At 35.3% G+C, this 20,571-nt stretch overlaps 2 protein-coding genes across 12 annotated transcripts in view; both read right to left on the minus strand.

Annotated features, from left to right (window-relative positions):
• The window catches only part of LOC138692245 (kelch domain-containing protein 2-like), a 54,886-nt gene extending 52,325 nt beyond the window's left edge, over positions 1-2,561 (minus strand). For all 5 annotated transcript variants that reach the window (XR_011330034.1, XM_069815387.1, XM_069815388.1 and 2 more), the window contains exon 1: positions 2,233-2,561. Coding sequence is in view for 4 of the 5 variants with exons in the window: in XM_069815387.1 (XP_069671488.1) it covers positions 2,233-2,349 (117 nt within the window). In the remaining variant the exon portion in view is untranslated. The remainder of the gene's footprint in view (positions 1-2,232) is intronic.
• Positions 2,562-15,601: 13,040 nt separating this feature from the next.
• Positions 15,602-20,571, minus strand: part of ASPP (Ankyrin-repeat, SH3-domain, and Proline-rich-region containing Protein) — a 1,244,753-nt gene continuing 1,239,783 nt past the window's right edge. For all 7 annotated transcript variants that reach the window (XM_069815402.1, XM_069815409.1, XM_069815403.1 and 4 more), the window contains 2 exons: positions 18,633-18,832; positions 15,602-16,063 (listed from right to left, as the gene is read on the minus strand). In XM_069815402.1, coding sequence (XP_069671503.1) covers positions 16,016-16,063; positions 18,633-18,832 — 248 coding nt within the window. In that variant the 3' untranslated portion in view covers positions 15,602-16,015. The remainder of the gene's footprint in view (positions 16,064-18,632; positions 18,833-20,571) is intronic.

Consider the following 20,571-nt stretch of genomic DNA (forward strand, 5'->3'; position numbering starts at 1 on the left):
ATGTGTTTATTTTTATTTTTACTGTGTACATTTTTTATTGAATTATCGGCTTCTGTTTTTATATGATTCGTATTTGATTTTAACAACATTAATATGTATTCCACTATGTTTATTTTTATTTTATGAGGTAAATTTTATGTAACTACCTTTTTTGATCTCATTATGTACCTAAATTGTATCAGTATGTAATTACTTAATTCTGATCCAGTTGTATGTTTAACCTATGTAAGCAAGTTTTAATTCTGGTTGAGTGTAAGAGAAGGCCTTATGGTCTTAACTCTGCCAGGTTAAATAAAGCCATTATTATTATTATTATTATTATTATTATTATTATTATTATTATTACTACATACAAGGCCTAACCTGTGACTGATTCGACCTTATGAAAACTCGCCTTTTCTCTGTGATCAGTAACGAAATGAGATGCATGTGCTATCATACTTGCTGAGACAGCACTTTCACCTCAACGGAGTGATTCCATCTGCCTGCACCTCTCCGCCACCCTTATTTCGGTGTGAAATTGGTGTTGGCACTCAATTTTTCTTTTGTTTACGCTACATATGACTCGAAGCCAAGTATGTAAATATTTACATCTGTATCTTAACCTGGTAACGCAATTGTAAATAAATACCGTAAAAAGGATTGCATACATTCTCCGAGTGTGTACTGAATATAGCATAGCATAAACTTAGTACAAGAAAAGACATAATGGAAGTTAAAAATACAAAATGTCTAGGGATCTGCATTGACTCTGCTTTAACCTGAACTATCACATTGAGAAAACTATAGAAAAATTGAACCGCTATATGTATATGCTTTCAGAATTTTAAACAAAACAACATCTAATGAAGTTCTCAGATCTATGTATTTTGGCTATATACATTCCCAGATTCAGTTTGGCATACCATTATGGGGTGTAACAAGCAAAATTACGGAAATTTTTAAGCTACAGAAGAAAATTATAAAAATTATGAAACAAGCACCTATAAGGTCGCAAAGTAAAGCAATTTTTAGAGAATTCAAAATTCTGCCCGTACCTTGTATATACATTCTAGAAACAGTGTCTTTCATTCATAAAAACAAAGTAAAATTCAGATTGAATTCAGACTACCACATGTATCAAACAAGAACATCAAGTCATATCCATCTGTCCACTCAGAATTACCACAAGTCTTAAAAGTATTTTACATAGAGGCATAAATATGTATAATAAAATTCCAAGCTCCATAATAAGTAGTGAACAAAAGAAGTTGAAAAGCATAGTCAACAGGTTGCTGCTGCATCATATGCCATATACTGTAGAGGAATTTATGTCTTTAGACCTTGTATGAAAGTGCTTACTAATGTGTAATTGTGAAGGCATATTGCTGTTAAGAACATTTCTGTTATCATTATTATTATTATTATTGTTGTTGGTATTATTATTATTATTATTATTATTATTATTATTATTATTATACTATCTTAGATACGGTTCTTCTTAAATCATGTCAGCAGATGTCCTGCAATAACAAAGCTACAAATTCATAAATAGGCCTATGCCTATAGTAGGAATATAATCAGAAACTAGATTAAGACTTGCGTTGTACAATTAGGTTAGTATTGAACATTTCATCCTTAAATTATCAAAAGAGTAGAGTTAAAATGCTCTAAAACCTATTTATTTTCAAACATTGACTCACAATCCCTTTAGGTAGTAATACGGAATACTACAGATAAGTCTATTTGGGTCTATGTAATATACAGTAATTCATATCTTCCAAGGTTTCGGTCGAATGCACAACATCACATACATAAGTTTTTCGGCAGGTATAGCAAAATCCTGAACAAACCAAACTTAACCTGTCACTGATCCTTGTTGATATCCACCACCATATTGACCAATGTTTTCTACCGAATTACCTTTTCTTCTACGACATACAACACTTATCCCAAACTGCTCGGCCAAAGAACTCTAAAAGATGATCTAACCTCGAAATATTAACATCGAATTGAATTATCAAATAATTCAAGCTCCTGATAGCACTAGAAGTTAATAGCTATGATGTCAATGAATGGACCTAATGCTAGAAATGGTTATTCACGATTGAAATTATTGATTTATTTATTATTCTAGGCCTACTTTTGTGAATTCTTTGCACTGTCTTCAAATATTCTAGACCTACTTTAGCTCCACATAAGTTAGGTTACACAATAAATGAAATGAAAATTTAAAAAAATATATATATTTACCACATAACCGCCCCAGACAATCAACCAATTTTTGTACATAACAGCTATATGACCACTTCTTCGGTGAATTTTCTCATGCATTGAAATAGAGTCCATAGAGTTCACTGTAAGTGCCATCTTGAACACACAGTACAACACAGGCTGTACACAACAAAAGTAGTTGTGGCAATATACGTAAGCAAGTATTGCTGAAATCTAATTCCTACTCATATCTTTTCTTTGATTTTATCTCCGGACTGACGGAATCAACAAAGTTCATTTCCACTGAATATACATTTACATCTCTGTAAATAGTAACATACTACCGTATCACAAATAAAATTAATGATTGTCAGTGTTGACAACTCGATTTCTCAAAACTCGCTATGAAGTAGTGCAGAAGTTTCTAAATAATTGATAATAATACAAAATAGAGTACATAATTTTTGCGTTTGAAGGGTTCAAAATCCACAAAATTCCTATATGAACTATAGAAATTTGATAAACATTATCCGCTAAATCAACATGAAAATATACCAGATTTAGCGGAGAAACTATTGTTTTTGGCAACTCTGGTGGTTGTATTTTATTGGAAACAGTTGGCAAAGTCGCCAATGTAGCGATTTTGTCGCTAAATCTGGCGAATTATAATGATTTTTCGGTGAAAAATTCTTTTAACTTTACTATTGCTCAAATAATTATGGGTTTAGTGAGTGACTTTTCAGCACCCTATAGCGACAGAAATAAATATTTCTCTGTTGATCAAATTAGGAATCTAAGCTACTTTTCAACTACTGTTTGGCGACTTTCCGTACACTTCAGTTGGCAATGGACATTAAGAAAATTATACTTATTAATATACTTATTTTAAAACCAGGATAACCAATTACGTGACCATTCTCAAACGCATTTATCAAACTTTAACAAACAAAAAATTGTAAACAATTCCAAAGAATAAGTTCCTGTTTTTCTCGCCACGTCTGTGGCACAAGCGCTATCACGCTGGTTTTGCATCCAGGCCGCCCAATCGCCATAGAATTTGTAGACAAAAGCAGATAAAGGGGTTTTTCTCAGGGTACCGTACTCCGTTTCCCTCTGTTATCTCTCCACCTTCCACTCATTTCATCTTCGCTTGCAATAGTTGAAGATGGGCTGGAATGAAGCCACCGGGGGGGGGGGGGTTATGACGTGTTTCTGATGCTGATATAGGAAGACTTCAGGCTCCAGGGCTTATCAGGCTATTCATCTGCGGATGGAACCTGGCTCTGTCGGGAATGAGGCAGGATGGCCCACCTGGGGCAACAATCAGATTTCCATAATCATAATAATAATAGTAGGCCTACTCGTACCATATCTAAGAGTGCACAATGGGCCAAAGCAAGCCTAACTGAAAGGACCCATTTCGGGTTCAGCCCTTAAAGAAGCAAGCCAAGTTCTTTGTTTCAGGCAAAAGCTAGGAGGATATACCTACTAAATCCTTATTATAAATATTCAAAGGATTATTAATAATATTAAAAAAAAACTGACTTCGGAATTTTTTTTCTTAGAGTATAACATATACCGGTACTGGTAAGAAACATGGCGCAAAAATTAACTCTGCACTTTACCCTATTTTAATGAAAGCTACAAAAGTGCATGAGGATCCACCCTTACTCCTTACAGCCTTAGAAATAAAATTAAATATTCTTCCATAACAACTTATTGTTAGTAGAGATCAGTTAGGTGAAAAATTTATTGCTAGAATTATCACAAATATCTTCTAACTGAAATTAGAACAAATCTACAACCTCTGGTTTGGGTAATGTCAAAACAACATAGATACCCAATCATAGATGAAAGTTTTAAATTCTACGAAGAGAAGGATTATTGGATTAAATACCACAATTTCTCCTGTTACAATACTTACAGTATTCCGTTCATAACACTCCAATATAATTATGCTGTTGTTTTCTAATGCCAGGCATTTGACAATAAAGTCATTTGACCTCTTGCACTCCAATATTTTTCAAAGATACTGTCATGATTAGCCAATGATGCACAGATTTAGAGGCCAATATACCGTAATTATTATGGTATTTAGCTATATAGGTGCCTCTAAATCTGATTTTGAAGACATTTAAAAAGTTCAAATGGAAACTATGTAACGATTTAACAAGAAATATATAGTGAAGAATCTGTAGAATGGAAAAGAATTCTCACTGGCATTGGGACTCGAACCCGGGTTTCCAGCTTTACATTATATTAGCCAGATCCAAAACTTCAAACGGAACAGGGGCAGCAATTTACATTACAAAATGTACAAAAATCTCAACATATGTTACTTCCAGTACCTGAGTCTTTTATTTTCACTGTTGAAGCTTTGCTATTGAACAGGTTATAATAACAGTACAAATCTTCCAGTCACAAAATTCAAGCAGAATATTTGATAGTACAAATACCGATACTTTAAATGAAATCAATATTCTGTAATAAAAATACAACAAAACTGGTATTTTTCTCAAATAAAAGAATTATTATAGAACCTCAGACATTTCAATTTCAAACTATTTTTGATATCTCATCATAAAAATATAGAACGGAATGAAATTACTGATCAGTTGGCTAAATTAGCTATACTGTACAAGAATGTACCATAATATACTACCGGTATGTAGAAAGGAGTTCTTTTAGTTTACTTAGTTATTTCTGAATTGGAATAATTCTATGTGCATATAGGTTTGGTACATATTTAATTATATTAAATATAGCCCCCTTGGAGTCGGTAAGTATGCAAATAGATTTTTCAGAAATTTGAGTAACACACTGAAGAGCAGCATCAATAGCTAGCAATTCTGTGTCAAGACTGGAGGAGGATGAACATGGTATGAAATAATTTTCTTGATATTTTGCTCCTGATGTCCCATTATTAGGATTTAGAGATCCATTTGTATAAATATGAAGGTGATCCTTATATGTGCTGCAGAGTAGTTCCATGGCATCTAACTTAAGATTGTATGGAGGATCATTTTTGGAATGGTTTCCTGGAATCACCCATTTCCATGAAGGAATTTCGTTCACAACTGGAGTTTTAGCAATGAGTGTGTCTGTGATATAAATTGGTATTTCTTCTTTTTTTATTTTATAGAAATTACACAGGATATCATCTGACAGTTTGAAGAACATCTAAGGCTTGCAATTTTAAATGTATTTTTAGATCCTTTTGTAATATATAGTGTCTGATTGGTTGAATATTACATTTAATTTCTAGGGCAACAGTTGATGTGGTTTTTGGTACTCCTAGGCATAATCTTAAGGCTGAGTTTTGAAGAACAGAAATTTTTTGTAGATGAGTTGCTGATGCTCCTCCCCATATTTCACATCCATAGGTCAATTTTGATCGTATATAAGCATTATAAAACAGCAGTGGCATAGCGTCAATGTAAGCTAAAAAGCTTAGCTTCCCCAGTTAATAATAATTTCATAATAAACCTGCAGTTTATGGAGAAAATTATTTATTAATTTTAATAGAATTTATATTTACGCGTTAAATATTGTGATGCGGCAGCTCAGGATGATTTGTGATGCAGCAGTAAACAAGAAGCCTGCACACACCAGCTTCCTAGCAGACTGGTTTCTTCTGTGTAATCCACCCTGCAGATTTTCCATCCTTTTCTAACTAAACTATCCTAGTCGCAAGGCTCGCAAGAAGCTAGCTTTAACATTTAAAATAAGTAGTTTCCGAGTTATCCCTTTTCGTCAGTTGTGTTCAGTTGAAGTGTTAGTGTGCATTGTGGCTGATATAATAAATAATGAGCGAAATAACAGTTCCTGGCACTAATTTACTTGACTTTTTTTTTAGGACAATTGTATTATCAACACTGATTTACGAACAAAAGTGTGATTTAAAAAACAAATGACCGACTCCCTTGCTGTCAATGAAGGACACAACCAAAAGACAGAAGCATACTTACGTAATGATACTAATATTGTGATTTCTCTAAGTATGACAGGGAGTGAGCTAATGTTATACGTATACGTGTCTATTTGTTAAGAGATATGTGTAAACCGTGAAATCATATTTTACTACGTACCATTTGAGATCATGCCTTATTGGTGTTACTTACGATGTTTCAACCAATTTCGACTGCTGACTTGAAATTGACTACTATTTATTTTAAGACTGTATTTTTGTAATACGTTTTCTCATTTTGCATGAAAGACAACTTGAGTTAGCTTCCCCTGCTCAAAATTTCATGCTACACCACTGTAAAACAGACGCATTGTCGTGATATCTGATCCCCATTTACTATTAGCTATGATCTTTAAGAGATTTAATCGTGGTAGGCACTGCGAAGCAACATTGGTTAAATGTGTTTTCCTTAAAAGTTTTTCATAAAAAATTAATCCTAGGATCTTAGGAGTTGGATTGTATTGAATTTCTTGATTATTCAAATAAATGTGAGGTTTATAGTTTTTTAAGCTATATCTTCTTGTGAAGACAGTATATTCAGTTTTTGTTGTGAGATAGATAGATAGGTTCCATTTGGATGCCCAATTACTGATATTATTTCGCGTGAAAAGAAGTGCCACATGTGACAGCATGTGCAAGGAGCATGTGCAAGGTAAAAGCTCAGCAGAAAAATCAAATGCTGGAAAGGTATCAAGAGTGATATTGGGGGAAAATGTAAATGTTCCAGTAGGTATTAATTTTCTGCTGTAGCTAATTTAAAATTTGCTCCTCTCACATCTGTTTCAGTAGAATGAAGTTTTTTCTGCTTTCAGAATGATTCTCACTGACAAAAAGCAAAAATTAACTGTGGAGAATTTTGAAAAAAATTCTGGTGATTTACTGTGCAGATAATTATGAGAAAGAATGAGCATGGAACTGAATTTCAATAACTTAATAATTATTATTTTGATGTACCGAAGTACATATGATATTTCCATGCAGATATTCTGCGTCATACGATGAAAGAGTAATGGAACGGAGAAAAATTCTCTCCGGCGCCGGGATTTGAACCCGGGTTTTCAGCTCTAATAATATATATGATATGCGTAAATCACTTCGTGATTTAAGACGAGTGATTTAAGACGGCGCTTATTCCGTCGGATCCCGGCCAACTAGTCACTCATATCGAGTGCACCTCAGCACATGTGTGGACTTCGGTCCTGCGTTCATAGACATCTATGACGTAGTGCAGAGGGCGGCCACTAGAGGGAACCCAAGAGTTGGAGCTTAATCTGAGACGATTCTAACCGGCGTCGGGGTTGTATCTGGTGTGGCTTAGTGGATAAAGCATCAGCACGTAGAGCTGAAAACCCGGGTTCAAATCCCGGTGCCGGAGAGACTAGATAATTATTTAATTTTTTTAAATATATTAAATTTGTGCAGCTGTGTTTATATAATACACAGTTGTCTATCTCCATTTTTCAAATATACTTTTTGTGCCATGTTTTGTGTATTTTAGTGTATAATTTCGGTGAAATAAATAGGTTTGAAGCCTTGATCATATGTACCTAAAATGCCTAGTTTTACTAAAATAGAGCCTAATTTATTAAATTTTCAGCTTATTTTAGCACTAAAACTGCAATTTCTAGTATTCAATTTTTTTTATTGGGTTATTTTACGACGCTGTATCAACATCTAGGTTATTTAGCGTCTGAATGATATGAAGGTGATAATGCCGGTGAAATGAGTCCGGGGTCCAGCACCGAAAGGTAGTATTCAAAAATCCGATGTCCGCACTGTGTACTTACATGGGGCCGATGGGGTTATTTTCTCATTTGACGCAGAATGTACTTTGGATTTTATCTGGCTGAATATCCACTGTTCTCACCTGAGATTCAACATGTGTGCTTTGACACAGTAGTTGATTGTTGAAGATGACTGCATTGGAGTACACTGTAAATTCTCTGCTTGTTGCTGACATCATTTGCAATTTGAAGGTCGAAGTTGAAGAATAGCTCTACTTTTTGTTCTCGTACAATCTCCTCATTTCTCTTGCAGTTCAAAAGTGTGTAACCTGCTTTTCACATACAGTGCAATTCTTACAGTTCTCACATAGTTCCCGTATATTGGTTCCCAGCAAACAATAGCATGCCATGCACTCACATGGAGAAAAAGAATACTAACTACACAATAAACACGCACAGAACGAAAGAATTGCTATTATTAATAAAGGAAATTAAAAAAATAGTAATCTGACCACATTACATCAAGTGTTCGAAACGTTCACCAGAAAACAACACTAATTATAGAGTGTTTCAGCCACTAATCATCATACACTTTTGAAAAGGCTGCAAAACGGTATTTGTTGAATACAGGTGGGAGAGCCATTAATCCTACCCATTGAAGGCTTTAAGGAACCAACCTGGACAAATACCCAATGCCCCATCCCTACCTTCCCGTGGTGCAGCTGTTAGTAAGCATAATTTTACAAGCTGAACTAAAGGGAGGGGCTACTCATCAATTAGCACTGGTCAGCTTGATGAGTTATTGGCCGAATTTGGTATAATTTTCCTCTATTCAATACCTAATTCCCTCTTTACCCTTTCCTATCCAGTCCTCTGACTGAACTCTTACTTTCTTCAACCCCGACGGCATTAGAGCATTCGAGGCCTAGGGGTTCATTTCCCTTTCCTTCCTCCTCTTCCTACTTTTCTGTTCCTAGTGCTGACCTGCTATGGCACTAAAATCGTCCTCCAGTGGCTTAAGGAGGGAAAGCTGGTGATCAACAAGATCTCCCAACTAGGTCCAGTGGACCCGTCGACCAACAGCAGGTGTGGTCCTCCAGACATTTTGGGGGTTGTGTATGAATGAAATAACCACCAAAACGTTAAAATATGGTGTTCACTTAAATCGGCTACAACTTGCCATTTTCACTCCAAAATCACAAGGGAAAAAATGGAACTCTCTGCATCATAATCCATAGTTAATTCCCGATTTACCACGTAAATCGTCTGTAGCTGCATTTAGATTTAGACTGTTTGACCAAGCATCTGCATAGAATTGGAATATATCAGTCTCCTAACTGTCCACTGTGCAACTCAAATCAAGAAATGAATTCAGAACATTTCAAAATCTGTGCGTCAGTGGCTAACCATGACAATATCTTTGAAAAATATTGGAGTGCAAATGCCTGGCATTAGAAAACAACAACAACACTTTTGGAAAGAAATATGCAATGCATTAATTGAATTACACACTGTATGTGCTCTAGCAACTCAAATCTTAGTGGACATGGTTTGAGTTTCATGAACAATTTCCTGGAGTGCAAGTTCCAACGCATTCCAGGATTCATAACCAGTGAATAAATAGAAAATGACAGATTCAGTGCTGAATAAAATGGCAGAAAAAAACCTAGTGTTACAGCACAGGATATTAGTGAATATTCCGAGCAATTTCCTATAACAGTTCTTAAGAAAACTTGCACAGCAAGCTGATATTTCTAATTCTTCTGCTGAGAGAGCAACCAAAAAACTAAAATTTAGACCTTACAAAGTGACTGTAAAGTTTCAATGTAAAGATCTCACTGCCAGACTTGTTATTGCAATAGGTTTTTACAGTGTTTCAGTGGATCTATTGTTTGATTAAATAACAAAATATTAACGCAATGTAACCAAGTGTAAATGAGAGGTTATTTCTGGGGAAATAGCTTACAGTTACAAGATATGCTGGAAGTGACCCCTCTCATCCTGGAGATATATTCTTGCCCATTTCACCACGTTATCAGATACACACCTCAACATGTTTATGTCGATATTGTTTATTTCAACTGTGATGTTTGTTCGGAGTTTCTAGATGGTTCATGGTCTGTTTCTGTAGGCTTTTTCCTTGAGTTAGCCCCACAGAAAATAATCCGCTGACGATAAGTTTGGTGACCTTGGAGGCCATAAACCTTTAGAGATAACACAGTCCTCGAAGAAGCTGCTGATGTGTGCCATGGATTCATTAGCAGTGTGGGATGTGGCACTGTCCTGTTGAAGTTATCCCTGCGTAAGTTCGATGTCATCTAGCTGCTTCACGACGTCTGTGAAAATGTTCTCATACACATTAGGAAATTGGTCCAATGATACTGTGACTGTATTTTGCACACCATACTCCAAGTTTTTCTGGATGAAGTAATGTTTCATGGTATACATGAGGACTTTCTGACGTCTGTATTCTTCTGTTTTGAGAATTTACACAGTCTGAGAGATGAACAATGATCATTATCTGCTGGTATCCACTGAAACTTCAGATTTCGTGTATCATTCAATGTACTCACAATTTAAAGGTCAACCTATGGATGCAGAGTTATAGCCAATTAAAAAGTGGGATAGCACACTGAAAAACATTGTACATTTAGTTGTCAGTGGTGTCTCGTGTCTTAAATCCTCGATTAGAGTGGTTTTTTGATTAATATTTCAAGCACCTACTTGTAATTAATTCCATTTATTAATAATAGCTGTTCTTTCATTCCATGCATGGAGTGTGAGAGCATGATAGTCTTGCTCTTTAAACTTTGTTTAGACTTTTCAAGTAACCTGAATTCAAGTTCAAATTCAGACATATTCAAGTCATTTTATTTTTAAGTAGGATAAAATGGAGTCGATAGAAGTTGTGCAAATAGGAATTTCTGTAGTAGCAAGCCTCCATGCCAGGTAACTGATAAAGATATTGAAGAAATGAAAGAAGTGTTATTCAGTATGCGTTAGGAATTGGATTAGGAAAAGAAATACATGACCATTGACCATTACAAAAAGAATAAGTAGAATCTTCGTACAAAGATTTAGTAATTCCTAATGTAAATGTAATAAAATAATCAGGTCTAATTTACCGTATTTGAAAATGATTTTCTTGAAGCTGTTACAGTTCCCAAAAGAATCTATCAGTCACATTGAATCATGCCAGATTCGGCTGATAAATGTCATCCCTTCAAGCAACACTCTTTTTAATCCCTCCTATCTTCCTTACTTCTTCTCTATACAGTGAAACCTGCCTTTGCGGTCACTTCATTTAAACGGCCACCTGGCCAAAAGGCCAATTTTCTCTGGAACCAATTGGATTTTCCATAAGATCAATACAAATTCTCTCTCTATTTAGCGGCCACCTCTTGCGCTGGCCAGCGGCCGGGGTCTATTTGGATTGGAACCTGATTATAACAGTCACTGTCCAACAAAAAATCTTTTCACGGATACTGTCTGACCTATTTTTCCAATGGTTAGAGGGCAGGAAGCAATGTCACGAGGACAATATCTAAGTGTACAACAGTACACCCTCCATATCTTGGGGTTAGTTGGTTACTGTTTTATGACTCTTTTGTCACTTTCCACTCCGACCCTGCACAGCTTTAAATTCTTACTCGTTTTAAAAGGTTTGAAACACGGACATTTTTCTATCGAAAATGTCACAGTATGTTTCAGGTCAGTAGTTAACCATTCGAATTTTTTCATTTTTTTCTCCACTTTCTATCTTTCTCTATTTGGGCCAGCTTTTACGAATTTTTCTTCTTTTCATTCAGTTGATTCAGAGGAATTGTGAAGTTAGTTTGAGAGAGAAATCATATCTAACAATAAATCTAGAGTGGTGTTAAGTTTAAAGACGAGACGAAAAATGATTGAAGAAAGTGAGAAGGGAACATGTGCGAGAAAAATTGCAGAAATATTTAAATGTGGAAGGACACAAATAAACGGTATAATTAAGAATAAAGATGAAATATTAAAAGAATGAGAGAAAAATATGCATGGTGGCCAAAAAAGGAAGAGACAATCTGTGTTTAGTAATGTGAATGATTTCGTTTACGAATGGTTCAAGTGTGCGAGGTGAAGAAATTGCCAGTAAGCGGGCCTATAATTCAAGAGAAAGCTCTTGAAATTACCAAAGAACTCAATGTAAGCAATTTTTTGCTAGTAATGGGTGGTTAGAGCGGACATCACACGTCCAGCCCCTTGATCAAGGTATTATCCATTAATTTAAACTGAGGTACCGTAAGCGAGTTTTGAAAAGGCTAGTTGCAAGAATGGAAGAGGCTGACATTACTATGCACGATTGTTGTATGCGCACAGTACTAAAAAGTCAATGAAATCCAGTATTTTCCTGCTGATTCATAAAAAACCGCAACCTTAATCAAGCGGCCATTTTACAAGGTAACTTCAGATGGCTGCTTTAGACAGGTTTCACTGTATACAGTTTAACGGTTTTTAATTTTCTTCCATACCTCATCTGTATCCACGTTAAAATCTCCGCTGTTCAATTCCTCAATGAACTATTCCTTGGCAGCTCCCTTTGTATATCTGTACGATACTTTGCAGCAGAGTTTAAGCTACAGTCGCATTTTGCTACTTGACTTCTAAAAATGCAACAAACTTTGAATGTAACCACATTGGACTTCAGAAACGAAGATGGTGACGGAGAAAATGAAATCAGAGATATGTTTGAACTAATCTGAATTTAAATTAAATGCTAATGGCATAGGTAATGGTCAAAAAGGTACTGAGCAATAGATGTACAGGAATGGACTTCAAAGAGTCGGTGCAATTCATGTAAGTTAAGTGAACAATTTCTTCTAATTGATTTATATAATCCCATTGTATAATGTAAATTGTGAGTGAGGATCTTGTAAAAACTGTAATTAGAAACCGTCTTTCAGTAAGAAGAGTTAACACTGCTAACAATAAATCTTGTAAGGGTCTGCTTGTAAAGAATTTCAATGTTTAGAGTGCCCAAAAAATAACGTATTTTAATGTGATGTAAATTCAGAAGTAATTGATTCTAAACATATCTAAAGTCTATTGATTTACTTACATAAGTATATCTAGAGTGTGGTAAGATGGATTGAAAGTAATAAAACTTCAAGAAACAAATTACGTAACTTTCTGTTTCTGTATAACTTATCAATTTTATCTTTCTGTACAATTATTTAGAATACTGCACAAACTTTTCGCAATTTGCACACATATAATTTTTCATTTGTGCATTTTTGCGACAATTATTTATTTTATGCTCGACCATGCCGAAATGTAGTAATTATACACCTGGTAGCAGTCCTTTAATGCATGTAATTAAAGTACACCTATTCATTAAAGTTCAGGTTTTCGATTATTCTCGGATATGCAATCGAAAGACAACTAGCAAAACGTCACGCAGGCTGGAAATCCAATACTGTCGCAGAAGGTTATGTTCTGTTACTATAATAATTAGCGTTAATTGTAAATAATATTCAAATAAATTCAATTTGTCATCTCGTTTTTCAATTCTAAATCAATTTCCAGGTTATACATTCTCTGCATTACATCAAGGTCAATGACATTATTGTTCCTCGGAAAAAATCAATACTTTTGCTTGCGCTTGTTTCATAAACAAACATACTTGCGTCTTAATTACTATCATTATAGGCTCGTTGCATAATGTACTATTATAGCTTAAACCCTGCTTTGCAGTCTCTATAATCCACAGGCCTTCGTGAGTTTTATACAACTGCAGAAACTCAAATATTTGGTCATTATGGCACTTATCATTGTTACCTATTATTTTTACTTTCCCAGTACAACACAAAAAACAAAACAGCTGTTAATTTAACGCACTTACAACAGCTGTTAATTAAAATTCCCGCGTTTTCTCCCTTGAATTCAAGTTATCAAGTGACGTTCATACTCTTCACGTTGTTTCAAGTGTCCTTACAAGTCAAATAAAAAGTGTTGTTGCTGTTGTTTTCTAATGCCAGGCGTTTGACAATAAAGTCATTTGACCTCTTGCACTCCAATATTTTTCAAAGATATTATCATGACCAGCCACTGAAGCACAGATTTTGAGGTGTTCCGAATCCATTTCTTGGTTTGAGTTGCACAATGGGCAGTTAGGGGACTGATATATTCCAATTTTATGCAGGTGTTTGGCCAAACAGTCATGGCCTGTTGCCAATCTAAATGCAGCTACAGACGATTTTCGTGGTAAATCGAGAATTAACTGTGGATTTTGATGCAGAGAGTTCCATTTTTTCCCTTGCGATTGTGTTATCAAATTTTGTTTGTTGTAGTCTAAGTATGTAGATTTAATAAATCTTTTCACAGAGTAATACGTAGATTTAGTAACAGGTCTGTAAGTAGCAGTGCTGCCCTTCTTTGCTAAAGCATCCACATTCTCGTTTCCCAGGATTCCACAATGGGATGGTATCTATTGGAATACAATTCTTTTATTAAGTGATATTAATTGAGAGAGCATTTTAGTTATTTCTGCTGTTTGAGATGAAGGTGTGTGTTTAGAGACTATTGATAGAATAGCTGCTTTGGAGTCTGACAATATAACTGCATTCTTAAATTTATTGATATGGCATAGAAGATTCCTGAGACTTTCAGTTATTGCAACGATTTCTCCATCAAAACTTGTTGTTCCATATCCAAGAGATCTATAAAGTGAGAAGAGACAGCACGTAACACCTGCACCGGCACCTTGTTCTCTGGAGATCAAGGATCCGTCAGTGTATAAATGAAGCCAGTTTTGTGGAGGGTACCTAATATTAATTGTCTCTAAAGAAAATTGTTTCATTATTTCAGTGTTTACTTCTGACTTCAGTATTTCTTCTGTTAAATTTAGATTATATTCTATATTTAATAGAGTTAAAGGATTTGGTTTAATTTGTAAGTTTTCTTTTAAATTCGGGATATTGATTTTCTGTTTTAATTCTTGAACAATGGATATGAAACTTTTTTGAGTTTTCAATCTACAAAGAGGACTGTATGAATGCCAATTGTTATCTGGTAAGTTTTTCATATTGAATCAGTGCTTTTTCTTCTATTGTCATTTTGATGCTGTTAGTATTAGTGAGGAATCTCATAGAATCTATTGGAGTTGTTTTGATTCCACCAGTAATGAGTCTGAGAGCTTGGTTTTGAACATATTCTATTTCGTTTATGAAAGGTGAAGTAATTAAAATTTCTCCGCAGTATGTCAGCACTGGCTGTATAAACATTTTGTATGTAGTGTTCAAAGTATTCCTAGAGCATCCCCATTTCTTTCCTGCTAGTCTTTTTAGAAGTGAGAATCTTTTACGAGCTTTTTCAGAAATGTATTTCAAATGGTACCTGTTAATTTAACGAGCTTAAAACAGCTGTTAATTTAAATTCCCGCGCTTTTTCCCTTGACTTCAAGTTATCAAGTGACATTCCTACTCTTCACGTTGTTTCAAGTGTCCTTTCAAGTAAAAAGTAGAAAGGGATTCAACTTCACTTGAAACTTGCGTCGAATCAAGTGACTTGAATTCAAGTTACTTGAAAAGTGTGAACGAGGCTTTATGCTATCGTTTGCTGGGAGCCAGCATGTGGGAACTATGTGGACAACTGTATGAATCGTTGTATATACAGAATAAATATATTAATTAGCAAATAAATTAAAGACGTGGGTATACCTACCAATCATTTCAGAGAGAAGCACTTCAATTTCTTTTACATTTAATAATGAAATAGACAGTTAACAAAAAAACCACTGAAGCTGAAAGATACAGCTATCTCCCACTCCTGTTATAAACCATCTCTGTATCGAATCCCATAGAATCACACGAATACTGCTGACACATTTAAGTGAAAAATGCATTTCTTTCTGGACGGTCTTACACTGTAGGAATGTAACATATAGGCATCTTCGAGGGTGCTGGACTAGGACGGGATTCAGGAATACCACTTGTAAAAGTAAGGCACTTTATTGATGTCCACACTCGACAATAACTTAACAACACAGCTGCCGCCCCTCCCAAAACCGCCGGCTGGTCTAACAATTTTTGGTACAAAGCACACGCGTGACTAGCGCTGCTAGCAGTGTAAAGTGTTAAGGCACAGGTCCGAGACTCCATCATTCCGTCGGCGGCTTCTTGCTGCCTGCCTGCACTCGGGGGTACAGCTGCAACACAAGTAAACAAATCAATCAATCATGCAAAAAAACCATGCGCGACCTCGGCGGGTTAAAAAAAAAAAAGCATAGCTCTGGAAAATAGGGCTGGGGACTGAGCGGTTCGGAGCAGTTACTGTGACGTCATTACTCGGTTGAATCGAGTACAGTACCGAGTACAAATTTGTGGCGGCAGATTTAAAATTTAGATAGATTGAGTCGATTTTAGAACGTACTTTGAAAGCGAAACCAACCGTGTTTTAAAAGCGTTGTAGTAAAGCGCTTTCGCTTTGCCGATTGACGAGAAAAAAGTGTTTCTCTTCATTGCAAAATGGCGGTTGCAAATTTCATTTGCGTGATTACAATTATATTGTATGAAAGGCCTATTTAACTTTCAGTGTTGTTATATATGACAAGAAATAAAATTGATAAAACAATTTATAATACTAACAGCTAATAAATTAACATGTGAGGTAAACGTTAAACGTTGCAGCTAAGTAAAAAAGAAGACAGAAAGAAACGGGCTCCATGAAGTGTTGCCTAAAACACTTAAAAATAACACACACAATTATTTACTATAACGGAAAATGGATAGAATAATCAATAAAACGTGGAATCTTAAACTGAAGAACATAATGCTTACTTATTTTATAACATTACTAGCCTTCAATACAACCATGTTCTCTTTGGTGAAGAGTAATATTATTGATGAATTAAAGTAATTAGGTAACATAATTCGTAGAAATAAATGCAAATAAAATGATGACTGAGGAGGTAACACAAATCCAATAAACACAAATAGAAGAGAAACATACTGCAATTCTTTTTTTTAACATATTTCAATATTAATCAAACACTCTAATATGATGATGATGATGATGATAATAATAATAATATTATTTTTATTATTATTATGTACAGTAATATCACAGTCTACTATATACAGTCGCGAAGCTTGAGGTGTTTTTTTGCAAATCTCGTGATAAAGCGCTCCAAGCGGTTAGCAACTAGAAACAATAGACTGTCCATGGTCGATTTGGACTGTGTCGTATTTCTATCGAGTGCTAGCTCGTTGCGTATTTCACATTGATGCTTGTGAAATGTTCGTTATTGGATATAATGAAAATGTTAATGGCTAAAATATAATAATTGGAATAATAATATGGGACAAGGAGGAGACGTTTGTAGTGCTATAAATTGTAGCAACAGTAAGAGAAAGAGGTCAGAGTTATCCGATTTCCGAAAGATTCAGAAAGGTTCCTGGGTTTCCACAAGAATGCTGTGCAGAAACAAAACTGTTAATTTGAAGTTCTTTGTGACTGTTCGAATACATTATATCCTTAAATTTCACAATGAAATGTTTCAGTCTAACCGAAAGGACATTAGATACCGGTTAAAGTTCTGTCACTTAGGCTGCTAAATTTCCAGAGAAATAAAGGTTAGGTCTACTTTTTTTTTCAGAGGATATATTTTTAATTGTAGCTATTAATTTTGTTATTATTTTTATGTGTTATTTTACTAAAGACGTAGAAAAATTAAGTTTGTTTTAATAAAATTTATTGATCACGTTTTATTTTCAATTCTGGTGGGATTATTATTGCTTAGGCCTACTTTTTTCTTCAAAGGATATGTTTTTAATTATAGCTGTTAATTTTGTTGTAATTTTTATTTGTTGCTTTACTAGAGACGTAGAAAAAGTCTGTTATAATAAAATTTATTGATCACGTTTTATTTCCAATTCTGGTGTGATTATTATTGCTTAACCTCATCCCACTTTGTTAACTACGTAAGCCTACACTACAGGTACCGGTACACGTAAGTTACTCCATTAATTCATATTTCCATTATTATTGTTTTAAAGAGAAATGCAAATTAATATTTATTGGTTTCACAGTTAATTATCGCTATTATAGTAAATTTCAGTTCGTTTTGCACAAACAAAAATTATATTAACTTATTTCTTGCAGGTATCTTCGAGTTTATGGTGGAATTTAATATGCATTCATTAAAATAATAAATTAACTGTATGCATTTAATATTTCAATAATGGAAGGAAGGTGTTAATTTTTCCAAAAGAACACAACGAAAGTGTAACATATTTTGTCGGCTGCTAGGAGAGAGATCTGCGATGAAGAGGCGATAGTAGCGATCCTAGTGGTGGGCAACTACCCATGTTTGCATTTTTACTACATATTGAGCTTCGCGACTGTATATAGTAGACTGTGGTAATATGTTCAGATTCAGTGCTCATTAGGCCCACTTGACAGGTCATATAATAGAATGAACTCCTCTTCAATAATAGAGGCCTTTCAGCCCGCCTTGGGGATAAGGAAATAATTTGTCCTGCAGCAGAAAATATTTAAATACAACAGTACCTACGTTGTTGTCTGCTACAATTAAGTAAAACATGAGAACTCTGTTTGAACGTTTGAATTGACCGGTAACGGCTACGTTAACCGAGTAACTTCGGTGCTCCGCTGCCAAGCACATAAACCGATGGAACCGAGTAACTCAACGGACCTACTCGCTCCGTCCCCAGCTCTACTGGAAAGCTTCCTAAGAACGTGTAACCTTGACGTACCCCTAACAGGTTTCGTGGGACGTAGCCCTCTTGGTCGCTGAGGCGTGACCACCACCACTCCCGCTCCCACTCGTCGCCCTTGCGCAGTACCACCAGCTTGTCGGCTTCTTTGAAGCTCAGCTCGTCTGAGTTGTGAGCCTCGTAATCATAGACGGCGTACACTACGCCGCTGTTCAGGATGCCCAGCTTCTCCTGCACACCTGCAACAACATCATGAGTTAAAACGCGTTTCAATCAAATACCACTAGAAAAAGGAACTAGATGGTGTAACTCTGTGACTCTCTTATTGTTTAATTCAATAATTAATGGAATAATTAAGAAAGTCAAAACCAGAAAAGGCTATGCTATAGGAAACAAAGAAATATAAATATTATGTTATGCACATGGCATTATTTTGTTTCCTGAAAATGAAGATGGCCTAGAGCAGCCGTGGCGAAAATGTGATCGTGCGCCGAGCCACTGTGTAACCTGCAACGTGCATAGCACCTATGGAGGGAGGCGGACACCCGAAGGGGAAGTGAAGCAACTGTCAGACTTATAAACGGATTTTCATTTTTCTTACGTCAAGCACTTAAATATAATTTTATACAGTACAAGGCTACAAACTAATGTTTAGTACGGGTAACGAAGAAAGAAATGAACAATATCACAACCTAAAATTAACTGTCTTCAGAATGTCTCTGCGACAAAGTATCAAAATCAGGAATTATGTCACTTACTGCCAGTCATAGTTGATCACGAAGGTATTTGTCTGTCAGTCGTGATCTAAATTTCGTTTTTACTATTTTCATTGTTGAAAATAATTTTTCACAAACGTAAGTTGTAGCGAACATGGCTTCAACAAAGCAAGCAAAAGAATGAAGCTTCGGATATTTATTTTTTGGCAAAGATTTGAAAAGTTCAACATCTGTCAAGTCTTTACATCTAGCTTTCATTTAACATCACATTGTAAATCTGTGAACTAACCGCATTATTTGTACATCTCCTGAAAAAGTATCGACGTACAGAGATAATAATAATAATAATAATAATAATAATAATAATAATAATAATACTTAACCTTTTAATGTTTCATGAGTGACATGTAGTATAAGGTCGTTTTATGTTATACAACCGTTTTCCTAGTAATACTTGTGAACAAATCATACATTTAATATTCTCACCATATTGGCAGCAAAAAAATACGTTCTCCCAACCTACTGAAACTTTCGTTTTTGTAGAGGTACATGGTTTCGAGAGAGACATTGCGACGATACGCCACTCGCAGGTCAGAGAAAAATACAAATGGAAGAGAATTTGACTCCAGTGAGTGAGAGGGTGGGGGTTGGAGGAGGTAGGAAGCAGGAGAAATGCATAGCTACCATTGCGAGCCACAATGTGCTCGTGAGTCACATTTTTGCCACGATTAGCCTAGAGTGATCATGTCACCAATTCAAGATTCAGGATGACGACAGAAACAAAACTGCGATTACATAATGTCACGACAAAAGCATCTTTAAAACATTCTAGTGAAGTTTGGACTCTCAATGTAAAACATAAGAGACAACTAGAAGATGCTCAAATGAGGTTTTTACACCCACTATTAGCTCTCACAAAACTGGATAAAGAAAGAAATGTAGATATACGAGAAATGTTAAAGGTTTCAAATATCTTGGGAGACATAAACAATTACCAACTCCAATGGCTACAACACGTCAGTGGCGGCTCGTAGTCAAATGTCCAGGGTAGGCAAAATTTACAGAACATTTTTATGTAATTCCCGCGATTCAATGACAGCTCGCTTTCATCATGCCCCCCCCCCTCCCCGAAAACTTAACTCTTGCTTACATAACAATACTGTTACATCAATGAGCCGTCTCATAATTTGTCGGTTTTTTCTAGTTTATTGTTATACTGTTGTCTTGCAATCCTTGTTGTTCAGACAACATTTCCGAAATTG

The sequence above is a fragment of the Periplaneta americana genome, chromosome 16 (assembly GCF_040183065.1).
Source record: "Periplaneta americana isolate PAMFEO1 chromosome 16, P.americana_PAMFEO1_priV1, whole genome shotgun sequence".
NCBI classification, from domain to species: domain Eukaryota; kingdom Metazoa; phylum Arthropoda; class Insecta; order Blattodea; family Blattidae; genus Periplaneta; species Periplaneta americana.